The sequence below is a fragment of the Sorghum bicolor genome, chromosome 10 (genome assembly GCF_000003195.3).
Source record: "Sorghum bicolor cultivar BTx623 chromosome 10, Sorghum_bicolor_NCBIv3, whole genome shotgun sequence".
In the NCBI taxonomy this organism is placed as follows: domain Eukaryota; kingdom Viridiplantae; phylum Streptophyta; class Magnoliopsida; order Poales; family Poaceae; genus Sorghum; species Sorghum bicolor.
In genome coordinates this window covers 6,894,899-6,911,908 of record NC_012879.2, presented here as the reverse complement: position 1 = coordinate 6,911,908, position 17,010 = coordinate 6,894,899, and the positions used below count along the sequence as shown (strand labels likewise).

General features: G+C 42.5%; 3 protein-coding genes across 3 annotated transcripts; 1 reads left to right on the top strand and 2 right to left on the bottom strand.

The window, feature by feature from the left end:
- LOC8070758 (mitochondrial phosphate carrier protein 3, mitochondrial) lies at positions 371-4,218 on the bottom strand. The gene is made up of 6 exons (XM_002436639.2): positions 3,779-4,218; positions 2,741-3,102; positions 2,602-2,645; positions 1,247-1,461; positions 1,028-1,152; positions 371-948 (listed from the first exon to the last, which is right to left on the bottom strand). Exons 1-6 carry the CDS (start codon positions 4,073-4,075, stop codon positions 876-878), a joined length of 1,116 nt encoding a protein of 371 aa, XP_002436684.1. The 5' UTR covers positions 4,076-4,218; the 3' UTR covers positions 371-875.
- LOC110431067 lies at positions 4,360-5,670 on the bottom strand. Its single transcript, XM_021449759.1, has 2 exons — positions 4,935-5,670; positions 4,360-4,475 (listed from the first exon to the last, which is right to left on the bottom strand). Exons 1-2 carry the CDS (start codon positions 5,668-5,670, stop codon positions 4,411-4,413), a joined length of 801 nt encoding a protein of 266 aa, XP_021305434.1. The 3' UTR covers positions 4,360-4,410.
- LOC8077348 (E3 ubiquitin-protein ligase RDUF1) lies at positions 9,193-10,346 on the top strand. Its single transcript, XM_021449758.1, has 2 exons — positions 9,193-9,432; positions 9,556-10,346. The coding sequence occupies exons 1-2, from the start codon at positions 9,193-9,195 to the stop codon at positions 10,195-10,197; spliced, it is 882 nt and encodes a 293-aa protein (XP_021305433.1). The 3' UTR covers positions 10,198-10,346.

Sequence of the window (17,010 nt, the reverse complement as noted above, 5' to 3'; positions counted from 1 at the left end):
CAATTATAAATTAATTAGACTCAAAAGATTCGTCTCACAAATTACAGGTAAACGGTGCAATTAATTATCTTTTTTATCTATATTTAATGTTTCATGCATGTGCCGCAAGATTCGATGCAATGGAAAATCTTGAAAAGTTTTGAGAACTAAACAAAACCCAGATTTGAAGAATACAATGGACCACATGAGGTCCACCTGATCTTTAGAATGGTTTGGTTCTTGAAACCAAACATCCTACAACTTTCCTTTGTCAATACAACTCTCCTTTGTTAGCCGTTGCTAGAGAATGTTGAATAATATATACCAAAATGAAAGGAAACGACGCTTCCACTGAAAGCAGGATAATGCACAAAGCAACAACCATAACACAAGGGATCTTTAGCTTCAATAAGTGTACAGAGAATTTATCGAAGATATGAACTAGAGCATGCTTGCCACAAGTAGCTAGCACAACAGAATGCTGATTTAATGAGAATGCACAAGCAACTCTTGATTGAGGAAAAACAAAAGCATCTTACTGAAACAGACTGCTTGAATCTTCCCATCACTTGCATGACTGTATATCAAAATTGACAGAATAACTCCTTCGGGAACATGAATGGCAGAATGGCATTCAGGCAGTGTACCATGAATAAACCTTGCCTCAGGTGGAAAACCTGGGCTCCTAACAGTAATTTACCCACCTAAAACTTATTACAAGCACTAACAGTACACTTGAGCAGAACGCTATGATTCCCGGCTTAGAAAGTTGCTCTCGTTCAGAAGATAACCATCCTCTAAAACATTCAACGTATAAGTAGGGTTGAACTCATGTAATGAATGCATACAGTTGTCTCGGTGAAGAATGATTGTTTAGTTATATCTTAATATCGAGATCATGCACTGGCCTTCAATGCAGCCTCCTCAGTAGCAGGAGCTGGTGCTGGCGTGACACCTCCAGTTGTCGGCCTGTGTGATTGCAAAAGGAATCATCAGTTTTTCATCCTTCTAAAAATTTATGTATATTCTGTTAAACTAAGACACTTACAGTCCAACCATGACTTTGAATGCATCATAAATACCCCACTGGGCTCCAGTAAGAGTACCAATCATCACAATACGAAGAGGAAGACCACGAGTGAAGAGGCCCCAGAGGCCAAGCTTCTTAACAGCCTACAAAATATACAGCAAGTGGCTGATGAACAACACAGCCAAATTGGAAAGAGAACTAAACATCTTAAGTAGTTGACAGGTAGAAAGTGCTTACATCACCGACCGTAGCACCCTTGGCATTGTTCAGGAAAGAGACCAAGTTATCAGCAGGGTGAGAAACAATGGCACAGAAAACACCAGCGATGTAGCCACCGGCAAAGCTGATACCCAATTGGAAAGGTTTGCTACACTCTGACTTTGGAACAGGAACAGCATGCTTGTAGATAAGTTCAACAATGGTCTCAAATGAAGCAAACTTCATCATTGTATCTGAACAGAATCAGGTCAAACATAAATAAACAGCTACCAGAAGCACAAAGTATCTGGCACAAATATGAAGTTGAAGTGCGGTAATGATGTAGTCTCAAAATAGGTGCTGCACTTGATCTCATAAAGTTCAAAACCAAGAAACATCAACAAAGTTTCTATGTTAAGTCAATAACCACAACAGAAGCACACATCTGTAGCTCTGTCATAAGTCAACGCAAAGAAACAAACCACTTTAAAACACAGAAATTTAATGTGTTGAGCATGTCTACATTATAAGGCAAGTAATTCCACAATGTGTAATATAAGGAGAGATTTTTTTTCTTGTTTTAAAAGTGAACAAAAAGTATCCTTTCCTACTTTGTTGAAGCAGCATGTGAAGAAATCATAACTCTGAGAATACTAGTAAATACTGTGGATGTTGACTAGGTTTCATTTAACCTTTTTCTTCATTGTGGCAGGAGAATGATATCAATCATTGCTCAACACACAAAAATATTGGCAATGGAAACTGTGAATCACAACTACTTTTATAATTCAAGAACAATGGATATAAAACAAAGCTGAGAGGCATATATACAAATCAGGTTAACTCCGATTTGCTTTTATAACAAAAAGAGGTTAATAAAAATGGCCAGTTTTAAACTCAATGAAATCAGAGTACTACAATTCATCAAGATCAATTTTAACTCCATGAATAAATATAATTTAAATCAAGGCTATTCAAAAAGGTAAGAAACCTTATATATTATAAAGGAAAAAATACAGAGTAAAGGTGAACTTTCATCCAAGTCATCAAAGAGGAATAACAAAACATGAACTATGAAGTGCAGTTGTGTTACTCATACACCATAAAGTTTAAAATAGAAGGCACAAGGTTTGTGGCCTCATGGAACAAACATATGAGGCTAACTGAGAGAAACATGTTGGGTAGGTTTCAACAGGGTTTGATTTGGAAAAGCATACTTTCAAGCAACCAGATGTCACCCAATCAAAGAGACCAAAAGAATACAATTAATACAACTAACATGGAGACTTGGAGAGGCATTAACATTGCCAAAGGGACCAAAATATAAAACATGGAGAAAATATCAACATTACATATTAAAAGAACAAATAAGCTACCAGATCAGATTTACTTACAAGGAATCTGACGACCCCAGAGAGGGACAATTCCCTTGTAAAGCCTGCAGGTTTGACAAGAAAATGTTGGAACACAAAAGAAACTAGTGCCGACAGAAATAAATTAACTAATTAGAGAAAAAAAAGGGTAGTTCCTAACCCCAAGGCACCCTCAGATTTGATGAACTTGGGGAGCCCATCACTGAGACCACGAGCAAATCCAGGTTGTGTCTGCACACGGACCTTCACGGCTTCAAAGGGGCAGAGAGCCACATCAGCAATCACCTCAGCAGAAGCCGACCCAGCCAGGTATATTAGGGTCTTGTATTTCTGAGCATACTCAGGCCCAGCAATATCTGAGTAGTATTTCTTAAAGAATTCATAGAATCCAAACTTGCAAGCTCCCTGGGCACTGTAGCCAAGCAGGGTTGGCACCCACCCCCTGAAGAAGCCCCTCACTCCTTGCTCCTTGGCCAGTATTCCAAAACCAGATGAGATGCTCTTGTATTTTGCCGGATCAATCTGAAAAGTTTATAAAATGCTAAAGTCACAATTTTTTTTTTTGACAGAGGTAAAAACCCTGCTTTTATAGAAAGCATAAAAGTTACAAGCAAAAGTCAAAACTTATACTAAGCTAGCTACAGTTATCAGCAGAATTACTTATCTATTTATACACAAATGAATCATTTATATCAATCTAACTAGTGCATATAAATTGCAGAAACTTGCATAACAATTTGAATAACACATTTGCTCACAAAACTGTGCAAATTGCACTATAACCGTCCGGGAAATAAACCCATAGGATATTTTATTTATTATGAAGCCAGTTGGATACTACTAGACACTAGAGAGGTGAAAGAGCAAAAAGAAATTGATCACAAACATCAATTAACCTACAGTTCTAATTGAATGATTGGCTACAGCATCCCTATTCGTTGGCTAAAGAAAGGAACAACCAAATACATATAACCTAATGCACGATACACTCATTAACAACCATCATCAGTAAATCATACACCATGTACACGACTACACACTATCTACTTGGACAACACAAAGAAAGGAAACGGCTATGAGAATGAGGGTTCTACAGAAAGCGTAACAAGAAAATCATCAGCACTGGATCTATCATACCGCACCCGATAAGTAGCCCTGTCACCAGTCAATCACCGGATCTACCTCCCCAGCCACTCACCTGCATGTTGCACTTGACGAGGTCGAGCGGCGTGACGGCCATGTGAGTGAGCCCGCAGCTGGCGATGCCTCCGGCCGTGCAGGCGGCGTAGAACGCTGGCGAGTACATCTCGATCTTCTCATTGGGTGCCTGGATCGTGAACGGCAGGGCGCCACCTCCCGCTACGCTCGGGGCCGAGGCCGCCGCCGCGGCGGGCGAGGCGGGAAAGCGGGAGGCGCCTGCGAAGGACCTCGTCGCCGCCGGGGAGTAGAGGAAGCTCGGTAGGAGTGACTCGCGGGAGCGGTCAGAGAGCGCCATTGCCGCCGAACTTTGGAGGGTTTGCTCCTCTGGACCAATCCTCTCGGCGGTGGTGGTGCTCTCTGCGCTCTCGCCTTCACGTGGATTTGGCGCTGGGGGAATGGGAGGGGGGAGGCGGCGGAGTCCAGCTGGTCCCCGATCTATTTCGGAGAAAGATTGAACAAACCACCTGCCACTGAACCGTTGTGGCCAACTTCATCTTCGACTTCGACTATACCTGTATGTCATTCCGTCTATTTTAAAATCTAATAACAGTTAAGTGGTCTGACATTTGACTTAAATACCTCTAGGCTAATTGGTGGACAATAAAATCTTCCTCTCCCCAGTGCCACTCACTACCAATTTTGACGCCAAAGAATGGGGCTTGCCCTCCTCCTCTCCGGTGTCATCAGCTGCGTCGCTGCAACAGAAGAACAGCGGCATCTCATCAGATCAGTGATCAGGCACATGTATGTACGCACTGATTGTCGAAGCTGACTGGTCGTTATTCGGTATGTGCATGTGGTGGCCACAACTACAACTACTGAGCATGCTGTCTTTTTTTTACAATCATTGTCATAGTTAATCAAATTAAGTGTACTAGCCGATTCAGTAAGCAAAACCTTTGTACTTGGACAGTCATTTCAGGCTCCTACCAAGGATATTTTTCATCCTATGCCTATTGTACTTTTAGGACAAAAGGTTTGTTTTTTTACTTTGTTTAAACAACTTGCAAGAAAAAACACACTAGTACTTGTGACACATCCATGTGCCTCGATCACGGCAAAACCTTTGTGGCTAATGCCGATGCTTTAGTCATTAAACTAGACTGTATTCAGATGAACAAGAAGAGCACAGCGGGAATTTCGATCTCGTTTACCCAAGTAGAATGTCTTGGCGTACTCCTGGTAGACCTCCCCGCAGCGGTAAACGAGATCCTGTGCTGTGGAGCGGGGGTGTTTCCAAGCGTACTCCTGGCAGACCTCCCCGCAGCCTTGAGCCCGCCGTCCATGGGCACGGGCTCGATCCGCGCCGTCCTCGGCGCCGCGGCCGCGAGCGCCGCCTGCTTGAGCACGACCTCCTGCACCCTCTGCTCGAACGGCACGGCGAGCGCGTCGCCCCCGGGCGCCGGCGCCTCCACATGGAGGCTCGGCAGCAGCAGCGAAGGGGCGGAGTCGGGGGCGTGCCAATGGTGTTGAAACCCGCGGTGCGCACGGAGCACGGCGCCACGCCGCGGCCTCCTCGCCGCTGCCTCCCGTGTCTGGCCGAGAACTAAAAGAACCTTTGCGCCGACTGTCAAGGTGCCAACTGCAGATGCCGCCGCCGCACGCGAACCGCGTGGCCTGGAGCGCAAGCACCGGGGTACCCGCGTCGTCGCCGTCCCCTGGTGGCGCGAGGCGGTCGAGCAGCGCCGAGTAGGGGCAGTCGGTGTCGACGTCGGCCGCCGACAGGCCGGACTCCGCGAGGACGACGGGCATGGCGGCAGCGCCGACCACGACGTGGCCGTCGCAGATGCGGAGGCGGCCCGCGAGCATCGAGAAGAGACCGAGCGCAGCCTCGAACGCGGGCTGGAGGACCGTGTGAGGGTCAATGGAGTGAGAGGGTAAGAAGGACATTTTCCTATATAGGACCCACGTGCTAGACCTTTTAAACATCACAAAACAAACGGAATGGAGACGGAATGGCATACGGCTATAGCCGAAGATGAAGTTGGGCACAACGGTGCGAAACAACTGTTTAGTGGCCTACTGGTTTGGTCAATCTTTCATAATGGCATAGAGGTAAAAGTCTCCTTCGGCGGCCGCGACGATGCCGATGCAGTTGCCCTTGTGATTGGCTTTGCGGTTTCTTGCATGTGTTTTGTAAGCTTATAAAGGCCTTGTTTAGTTCCTAGAAAATTTTGCAAAATTTTTCACCTTCTCTGTCACATCGAATCTTTAAACGCATGCATGAAGTATTAAATATAGACAAAAATAAAAACTAATTGCACAGTTTGGTTGGAATTGACGAGACGAATCTTTTGAGCCTAGTTAGTCTATGATTCGACAATATTTGTCAAATACAAACGAAAGTGCTACAATGTCAATTTTCTAAAATTTTTCATAACTAAACAAGGCCAAAATATTTTAGTCAGAGCATCTCCAAAAAATTAGTTAAATCATTTTCTAAAGGTAAATTTAGTTATTGTTAAAGGAAAAACATTTTCAAAGGACTCTACAAACGATTCTTTAAATTTAGTAGCTCTCTAACTCACCTTATTCACTCCCTACTTTTAGATAGTTTACCTCACTAGCCATCTTTTATAGAGTCTGTTGGAGTACTCTAATATTTTTTTGTGAAATCTATTTTAGAGAGTAGTTAGAGCATCTCCAAGAGATTAGTCGAAAGAATTAGCTAAAGTTAGTGATTTTGATGCTATCTAAAATAAAAACCTCTCTAAAAAGTTAGACTAATCCAACAGTCGGTGTGAAAATTGCCATTATCTATATTTAAACGTGCTATATCATCGTGTTGCCCATAACTTTCTCTCCTACCCAGCACGTTCTGTCGTGTTGTTCACCGGCAGTAGCTCCTCTTGCATACGTACTCTCTCCGTCCCAAAAAATTTTAGATTTTCGTGCCACAAGTTTAACTTAATTTGTAGAAAATACGTACAATATTTATATCTCTAAATAAATTTATTAAAAAACTAGACTTAAGATCTTTCCAATGATATTAATTATGTATTATAAATATTAATATTTTTTATTATATATTTAGTTAAAGTTATTTCTCGAGAAGCGAAAATAACACTTATTTTGGGACGGAGGGAGTACATGTATATAGCATGGGGAGTGTCTTTAGTGCCAAGAACTGCAAATAGGCAGGAGATATCTGATGGGCCGGCTGCTGCCCTCGCCTGGTGGCGCAGGGGTAGGAGCCGTCGTGAGTGCGGCGCCGGGTCTAACGGCAGGCAACTCCAAGAGCTCCGATGACAGCAAGGAAGGGAAGTGTCCTTCGTGGTTCTGGTCAACGCGGTGGCCGGTGCAAGGCTTCTACTAGCGCGGCAAAGTCACGTTTCTACCAGAAGAAGGATCCCTATGTGGCTAGTGACGATGGCTGTCCAATACTAGCTAGCGAAATTTATGGAATGAAGAGAGTCTAAATTTGAAGAACCATTTACACAATCTGTTGGAGAGGTTTTTTTTCTCAATAATAGCCATATTTGGTTTTACAAAACGTCTTACCTAATCTCTTCAAGATGCTCTTTAATCAGTAAATTTGGCTAGTGTTTTTGACTAATCTCTTGGAGATGTTGCTTAGGGTGTGTTTAGTTCCCCATAAAAAGCAAAATGCAAAATATCAACTATTTTGGAATGATGGAATGCAAAATACTAAATTTTTTAGGGGTATATTTAGTTTCATCCAAAATGCAGAACTTATTATCCTCATGAGAGGCTCTTTTGGTTTTTTTGTTCTTTTGAGGTCAAAATCCAAAACAGAGAATAGCTACTTTTGCCAAAAAAATTTACATGGTATTTAGTTCCATTATGCAAAATAATGGATTAGAACCCAAAATTTGTTTGTGGTGAAATGGGAACTAAACACCCCCTTAACAAAAAAAAGTAGAGAAATTTGTAAAGTCATTTTTTTATGAAAAGCCAATATCATACACTTTCTTATATAGTTAGTTTATCTATGTTTACATATTTTCTATATTGGTATGTTTTGAGTTCATATGATTTAGAAAATTGACTCCATTGTTGAGGGTGTATCAAGAACAAGAATATGTATATATATATAATGTATAATGCATCAATCAGCCCACTTATATAGTAGTGAGCTTATTTATGACCCACCTCTTTCTTTAAATGGTATACCTCTTATTTTCTCGCAAAGTTTGTGGATTTTTATACACAGGCACTATAATCTTACATGCACTTCTCTCTCTCCTTCACCTCAGTATTCTTACTCTAAGACAATCAGCTGATGTAGGCTATGAGTCAAGGAGACATGCCTTTTGTGTCTAGGAGAAGGTGAGGTTCGACCATCCGGGTGATGTAGGTTGTGGATCAAGGAGACATGTTTTTCAGGAAAAATAAAATCTATATTAACCGTCTCAACTTTTGTGAAAGTTTATTTTTCCTCTATAAACTTCAAAATCCGAAAAAATATCCCTCTCTCAACTTTTAAAATTGTTCATCTTACCTCCCTGACTCTGTTATAACCAGTTTTGAATGCACTTTTGTCCATTTTTATTTATTTTGACTAAATCTTTGAAAAATTATAGTAAATTATAAAGAAAATAAAAATAGAAAATCCAAATTTGTTGGACTCTAAATGAGTAGATCTACACAATGAATATATACTATAATATATTTTAATATAAAGATTTTGCTTTGGCTTTAAATCCTTGCTTTTTCTGTAATTAATTAGAATAGTTCATAACTGCAGTTTGTTTGGTCCAATTGCGATGAAATTTTTACGGTGCGCTAATTATTATATGATTGAACTGTAGTAAAATTTTCATACTCGTTGCATCATATATATAGCTTATTTATAGGTTTATTTATATTTAACACGCATAAAATTCTTAGCTCTTGTTTGTTCTCTTTTTGGGTCATGGATGCATTCTAGAAATTGTACTATCCGGGAAACTCAGAAACACGATACTGCGATACATATTTAAGCTTAGAATGATTTTTTTTTTCAAAAAAAAACAAGGAAATGAACCCATAGACACAAGACAAGTGAACTAAATTCGGGTTGAATGAAGTATAGCATCGGCCACAAGTTTGTGTCACTGCCGCTGCCAAATGCCATGTCAGTATCCCATTCACCGGCCTCTCGCAGCTCGCAGTCGCATGGAGGAAGGAACTTGCAATGCTTTGCTTCAGATTTCGTAGGCACGCACCGTAAGACAGAATCGTGTTCATCTCTTGGCAAAAGGCATTCCTTCCCGCCAACCCTCTCTACGCTAACCTTGCCGCTGTCCAAATCAAGTTGCTGTCCCGTTCCCTAGGAATCCTCTTATACTAGGTCCATATCCATGCTCCCATCTCGTACGCGCCTCCTTCAAGCCACGGCGAGCGGGCCGGGGTGCGGCGACTACTCCGATCGACTAGGCAAGCTTAGCCGCCTAGCTCTGCTCTCCAATCATGTCCACGGGCGCGGCGGGCGGCGTGCGACGGCGCCGGCGGACGTGGCGCCTGTACTGGTGCTACGTGTGCGGCCGCGCGGTGCGCGCCGTCTCGTACCCGACCTCGGACGTCTTCTGCCCGCGCTGCTTCGGCCGCTTCCTGCACGAGATCGACCTGCCAGCGCCGCGGCCCGTGGTCCCGCCGGCCGACCAGTTCTTCCAGCCGCCGTTCCTCCCGCACGACGGTCCCCGCCGCTGGGTCATATACACCGGCGACGCCAGCGCGGACCCCACGGCCGACGACGCGGACACGCCGCTCCGTCGCCGCCGCCGGCGCGTCCCGTCCCCGCCGCCGGCGCCGGCGACGCGGCGTCCGGACGAGGACGAGGACGACTACGACGTCGACGCGCCACCGCCATTGCCACCACCTCCCGTTGGCTGGGACGAGTTCTTCATCGGGGCTAACCTGGACGCTCTCATCGAGCGGCTCACGCAGGACGACCGCCCTGGGCCGGCGCCGGCGCCGGAGTCAGCCATCGAGTCGCTCCCCACGGTGCAGGTCTCCCCGGCGAACCTGTCGGACGGCTCGCAGTGCCCCGTGTGCAAGGAGGAGTTCGAGCTCGGGGAGGCCGCGAGGGAGCTGCCGTGCAAGCACGCGTACCACACGGACTGCATCGTGCCGTGGCTCCGGCTCCACAATTCGTGCCCGGTCTGCCGACAGGAGCTGCCGCAGCAGCCGGCGGACGGGGCACAGGATGACGGCGGACGCGAAGAAGGAAGTGGCGAGATGGAGACGGAGACGGAGGCGCCGCCGGGGCCGGTGGTGATGGCTGGATGGGGTCCCCTGGCTTGGCTGCCATTGTCACGCGGGCCGGACGGGGACGGTCGGGTGAGGAATGAAGCGAATGACGGTGACGGTGACGGTGACGCTGACGCCGCCGGCGGTGGTTCTTGTGCACCGGCTATCCTTCAGTCTTTTGTCGTCGTCGCTGCTTGCTTTGTCGTCCTCTCGTTCTTCGTTTGAGACTAGTACGAACCGCGCGCAATGGCTGAGTAAACACATGTAGGTTTATATGCAGGTTTTGCATGCTACACATGCTAAATATAATGACATGCAGGCGGTGGTGCTCGACTACAGAATTTTCCTTTTGCTTATTGGGTAGCACATCCTTAGGGCCTTGTTTAGTTCTAAAAAGTTTTACAAAATTTTTCAGATTCCTCGTCACATCAAATCTTTATACGTATGCATGTAGTATTAAATATAGACAAAAATAAAAACTAATTGCACAGTTTGGTCGGAATTGACGAGACGAATCTTTTAAGCTTAGTTCATGATTAGATAATATTTATCAAATACAAACGAAAGTGCTACTATTCCTATTTTGCAAAATTTTTTGGAAGCCTTACCCGTTAATGATATACGTCAACACATCGAGCCTGAAAACCTCTCGACTCCTACCGGCCACACGACTCCGCGGCGACCCTTCTCCCCCAAATCATTGACCGCGCCGCCCTGCCCTATTCCGACGCGGCTGTGGTGGCCATCTCTCTCCCGACGACAGCGCTCCTCTCCCTTCCATTCCGACGACGACCACTATTCCCCGCCTTCTTCCTCAATGGCGGCGGTGGAAGCAAGCTGTCTCTCCTCTCCCACCGAATGGTGGCAGTGGCAGGCACCCTCCTCCCGCGTGGATCCGGATCCAGTTCTCGATGGCGCCTCAAGAGTCCTGCAGCAGGGCGCATCAGGCGCATGGTGTGCCCCTTCCCAGACCGACAGCGGCGGTGGTCCCTCATCCCTAGGCGGCGCCCCTATCACGCTAGGCCGCATGCGTCATCTCTGCCGGCCGGGCGGGTTTATCCAACGCGAGCGGTGCTTCTCAAAGAGGTATGAGTCCATACCTCCTCTGAAATCTGAATTAGGATTGTTGATTACTGCAACATCCATCCATTCACTTGTTTCTCATTTAGTATGTAGTTAATCCGGTAGGCAAATCTCTTGCTCACTCGTGTTGCTTCTTTCCTGATTAAGAGATCTGTCATATGTGTTGAACACGGCAGTTGAAATGTTTTTATCTTTCACTTTTGTTATGTCGAAATCATTTGTTTATCGAAATGAGATTCATATCTTAAATCCCAAATTTATCTTCTTCCTGTATCTTTGAGTCCCAAAAGTTTGTTGCTGATCTGTAGTATTTGTAGTATTTTACAGGGACAGGAATCGCACAAGGAATGGATACATAGTAGTGTGGATCTTTGTTGTGTTCTGTTTTTTCAGATAGTCTTGTAGCTACTACATTTAGTTTTCCTTTGTACATTTTTTAGAAGGTTTAACTTTACATGCTGCTGATATGACCGAAAGTGAGTGTAAAGTTTTGTTCCACAAAGGCAGTTTCTTGTATATATAATTGATTTTAATTTTCAGATTGATTTAGTGGAAAGAGTAAATACAAATTTCTATTTTAGAAGAGTATGTCCCACCAAGAACTACAATCTAATAGTATGAAAATGTGATCCTTTTAAAAAGAAGTATGCATACATACTCCTTTTTGAAAAGCATGAATATATACTCCTTTCATGAAAAAGGTATGCTTATACACCCCTTTTAAAAAGTATGAATATGTACTCCTTTCATGAGAAAAGTATGCCTATATACCCTTTTTTTAAAAAAAGTATGAATATGTAATCCTTTCATGAAAAAAGTATGCCTATATACTCCTTTTAAAAAGGTATGAACATGTACTTTTTATATCATGAAAAAAAAGTACCATTACATACTTAAAAAAGTACGATTACATACTTAATAAAAAAAGTATGAATACATACTTTATAATGGCACGTATGTGAACATACCCTGATTAATATACTCAGTTATTAATAAAAAAATGTAATAGTATTCTGCTCCAACCAGATTTTGTTCATATACTCTTTTGGAATATAGGTTTTTGCATGTCATTTTGTATTCAATTAGAAATAGTTAATATACTCTGCTCGAACGCATACTCCATGTATGTGCATATACTCCCATGAAACAAGTGCTTATACTCCTATCCTAAAAAATGTGAATGGAATTACATATCCTAAAGATAAACATTAAAATAATCATCTAAGTATATGGATATACTCCTAAATACAAGTTTAGAAATATACTTTTTTTCTTATTAACTTCTATACTTGTTCATGTAAAACAATATAGATTAATATTAATATATATATTGTCCTTATTAAAGTATGCAACCATACTTCAAAAAAAATTAGGTATATACACATAATACTATTTAATGCACACATTTCAAAAAGATAGTACTCAATTGCATGCCAACCCAACGTCAAAAGCAAACAATTTAAACTAGATCCGCTTTTCATGGAACCTATGGGCATGCATTAAACTGTTTTCTTCCCATATACATAATCTCAACCCGTTAAGCACCACATGGAGCTCTCCGTTAACGTCCGCGGGACTCCTGCCCTCCAGTGCGTGCTAAAAAGGTACGAGTAGCTACTCGTACGAGTAATAACAACCTATCAAATCCTTTATTTATATATATATATATATACACACACACATTAGGTTCGTGCCCGTGCGTTGCTACGGGACAACAAAACTTTTATATTAAGAACATAAGTATCGCACGATAAGATCACAATATCGTAAAATTAATATCGATGTTAAAATGACATTTAATCTAAAAAAACAAAATTCATGGAATTAACACAAAGCATGACATTGGTATAATAAATATTGTTGAATCTTGTAACACAGAATCACCACTGAATTGTATCAATATATTAAGCACCAATCAATTTTCCATAAAATGTATGCTCCAGGTCAATGAAGAACTAAGAGCATCTCTAAGAGTTTCCAATATTTTCTTTCCAAAACCACAATGTTTTTCAACTCCCAAAATAGAATTAGGAGGAATAAACAAGATCATCTCCAACCTATTCTAAAAAATTAAGAGGGTTTTACTTATGTGCCATTATAAAAATTAATAATTACCCATGAGCCCTTAAAAAATTAAGAGGCTTTTACTTATGTGCCATCTATATATAAATTTCAGTAAGTTCACATGTGTAGAAATTTGGTTGGATGAAAGTGCAGATGCAGAATCAAGCACTCCGTCAAGGAACTCGTAAACAGGCATATAGACTGAAATTGCAACGACGAATCTGCTGTCGGATTGGGAGGTGTCACCCTAAACCCTCAACATCTCTGAAACACATGTGTCATCAGTGAGCTTGTCTATAGTAGCTTCAAGATTATGTTCAGGAACGGCATAGAACAGAGTGTCACTGTCCTTGGAACCTACAGTTTTGGCCAGTTGTACTACATAGAAGTAGGACATTACATCCTTCTCAATATTTCTGAAAAGGCAGACTTCACCTCTACAATAATACTAAGTTAGTGGTCCTTCCTATAAAAAGCACCCCTATAGTGGATCAAGATGTTGACATACCCTGGAGCCATCAAGATTGCTAGTTAATTGGAAAACTTATATCGTTAAATGAACACAGCCAATGCAGAACCAAGACAAAGTCAACGCACACATAATATGGCTTTCCCTCTTATTTTTCCTGCACGTAGATCTCCTGCATAACAGTACAACCTAACTCTATTGCGATTGAATTGATTACATGTGTACAGACCTCCTAATCCAAAATGCAGGGAATGTATGCAAGCTAAATATTCAATTTTCTCCAATCTTGCTGCTCACCGAACCATCAGGTAGGCCAAGGAAGGAACAAATTCAGGTACACAAACTATCAAGAAAGAAATGCAGGAACCATGGTCATCTATCAAACATTCGAACTTAGAAATCACTGGCAAAAAATGCAATAATCTGACAATTTAAATAAACATAAGTCACTAATCAAGATTAATGTCCTCACAAGTCACAACAAGGATGGAAAAATGGTTGCATAGTCACCTATAGACAGTTTTTCATATCATCGTTTGTCAGGCTGTCCACCATCATCACCTGGAATCTTCACAAAAATTTTGGTGGAGGCAATAGTTGATCAATATTCAGTTTAATTTTCTACATGCCACTGAACTGTAAACATAAACAAAAATCCTTTTATAAAAGAAAATTCATTCAATTTAGGAATATTCATCCTGCATGCCAGAGAATACAATCAAACTGGAACATACATAAAATATGTCAAATCAGGGGTAATTGAATAATACAGAGGTACAAATTCAGTTTATGCTTGCATATGCTAACTCAATAATGCAGAGGAACAAAGAAGCACATATGCAAAATAATGTCTTCTTATATAAATGGTAACCAGTAACACAACATGCACACGAACCAATAGAAAGGAAAAATATAGGGTGCAGCTGGTTATGCAACAGAGGCAGGCAAGAATGCAGGACCATCTTGATATGCATCAGCTCAGGGCTATGAATATGATAATTCAAACAAAGAGAGGCTGGTCCATTGCCGGATCTACAAAAGTGGTTAGAAACACTGCAAAAATGATGTTCCTCTGTATTAGTACAAGATTATTTTACACAACTGGTATGAGCCTAGGCACCTTTTTTCTTTTTTTTTGCCGACCAGAATACCAGGGGACGCAATAAACTTGCGAGACCTACCGCCACTCCCAAGTCCCAACAAGGTACTCTGATTCGTCACAATCCATTGAGTGTAATCCTATGGGATGAGTAAATTTCTTCAATATTACTGCCAGAGGTTCTATAGAATGAAGAAATCTTGCACAGATCCATGAGAAAGCAACCAACCTTCCTAGTGGGAGAGGCCAAAAATATTATACGGTCAAGACTGCGCATGACCTGAAGCTTAAGCTTAAGTAGCAGAAATAACTCAAACCACCATAACCCTCTTTCCATGAACAAGGATCAACACAGGCCTTGTTTAGTTGGCAAAAATTTAGGTTTTTGGCTACTGTAGCACTTTCGTTTTTATTTGACAAACATTGTCCAATCATATAGTAACTAGGCTCAAAAGATTCATCTAACAAATTACAGGTAAACTGTGCATTAATTTTTATTTCCGTCTATATTTAAAGCTTCATGCATGCGACCAAAGATTCGATGTGACAGGGAATCTTGAAAATTTTTGCGAACTAAACAAGGCCACAAATCGATGAAAACAAGCTTCGCGTGCATTGGGCTCGGTTTGGCGTGGAGCGATGACAGGAGGGCAGACATGGAGGCGTGCATCAGGCATGGGCTAGGAATCGCTGTGCATCGAGGCCGAGACGACGGTACCTGCACCCTCGGTCACCTGCGTGTTGAGGCTGGAGCGGTAGCGCTCGCCCCATGTCAAGGCTCTGTGCTTAGATTGTTCATACGACACACGCTCTGGAGGCCTAGCAACTTCTCCCATGCAGAGCGAAGGTGCAATAGCTCGAACCATGGGTGGGTTGGTGGGAGATGGAGGCCATGGCGTGGAATCACACATCGATTTGAGACTGCCAAGAGAAGGTGATGTGCGGGATCTCAAGTAGTTCATCGAAGACACCGGGACACACGAGCAAGAGTTACCCGAGCGGGAGAGAAACAACGAGCCGGAGAAGAAGGAAGCTCCTGACAGCGTTGGCGGCGAGAACTACGCGGCCAGAGATGCGGGGGAAGGAAGGACAGAGAGGGCATGTGGTGCGTGATTGACGGGCGATATTTGGCAATTTTGTTTCGCACGATGGAAGGAAGAAGCGTGGGTCGTAACTTTCTTTTGCACGGGGAAGCGGACGGTGGAAGCGATAGAATGTCGCACGAAGTAATAGTCTTACTTTTCTTCTTTTTAGTTGTAGGAGATATGTATTGTTCAGTACTCATGTTTCAGTATTGTTCAGTATTTCGTGGTCCTGGGTGTGCCACTGGATGATAGTGAACGTTGTTTAGTACTACTCAGTATTTTTTCAACTCAGTTTTGACTTACGTTGTAAAATAATATTCTACACCTAAGGTGTAGAATAGCGCTGTCGTATATATATACGCTAATTGTACTTGTCCGTGCATGTATTGCTCGTACATTTGATCCACTATGGTACAAAAGTTAGGGAAATCTCAGGAGATAGACACAATCTTCAAGATGTGGTTTTTTCATACTTGATTCATGATGTCAATTTGACCCATCTCACGTGCCGCGTAGAACAGTGGTTAGTAGATACATATCGCGTAGAGCGTTTGATATTGTTATAGATTTGCATGCTTGATGACGGCGATGCATGTCGATGTAGTACAAATTTAGTTATAGGTAGAGGTAGTAGATCGGTTCCGCTAACAACGTCGGGATGTTGACGTTGTTGAAGTAGTCATGGCAGGAACGTTGGCATGAGCACCAACGTCGAAGTTCGGCGACGACTTCAACGATGATGTCGACGTAGAGCTTTTCGTACTGATAACGTGTTATAAAACATGTTGCTAGCGGTTAGAGCCTTTCCCTCTCCGTCTCTCATGATCAACATAATAGATTGAAAGTAGAGAACAAATAGACACTAGATAGAGAGACTATTCTTTTATTCCTATGAATATTAATCATTACAATTGCCAAGGTTTAAGAGTTTTGATAAAAACCCACGTATAAACGAACTAAGATTAGGATTTTTTCTTCTCAGTTTCAGTTTAACGTATGTTTTACAACAATTCATCCCGTAAGGCTGTATCAGGGTCCATACACTACTCAACCCGAGTGTAATAGGCCGCGAAGGTGTAGCAGATTTATTTCACACGTTATGTGCAAAGCCCGGACCCCACTGACTACGCCGTGTGTACGATATACCAGGCTCCTCTCAGGTTTCCAAAAAGATCCATTTGCGCTGCATTTGGCTCTCAAAATCTGGGCTCATAGGAGAGCCAAAATGGCTAGCCTAG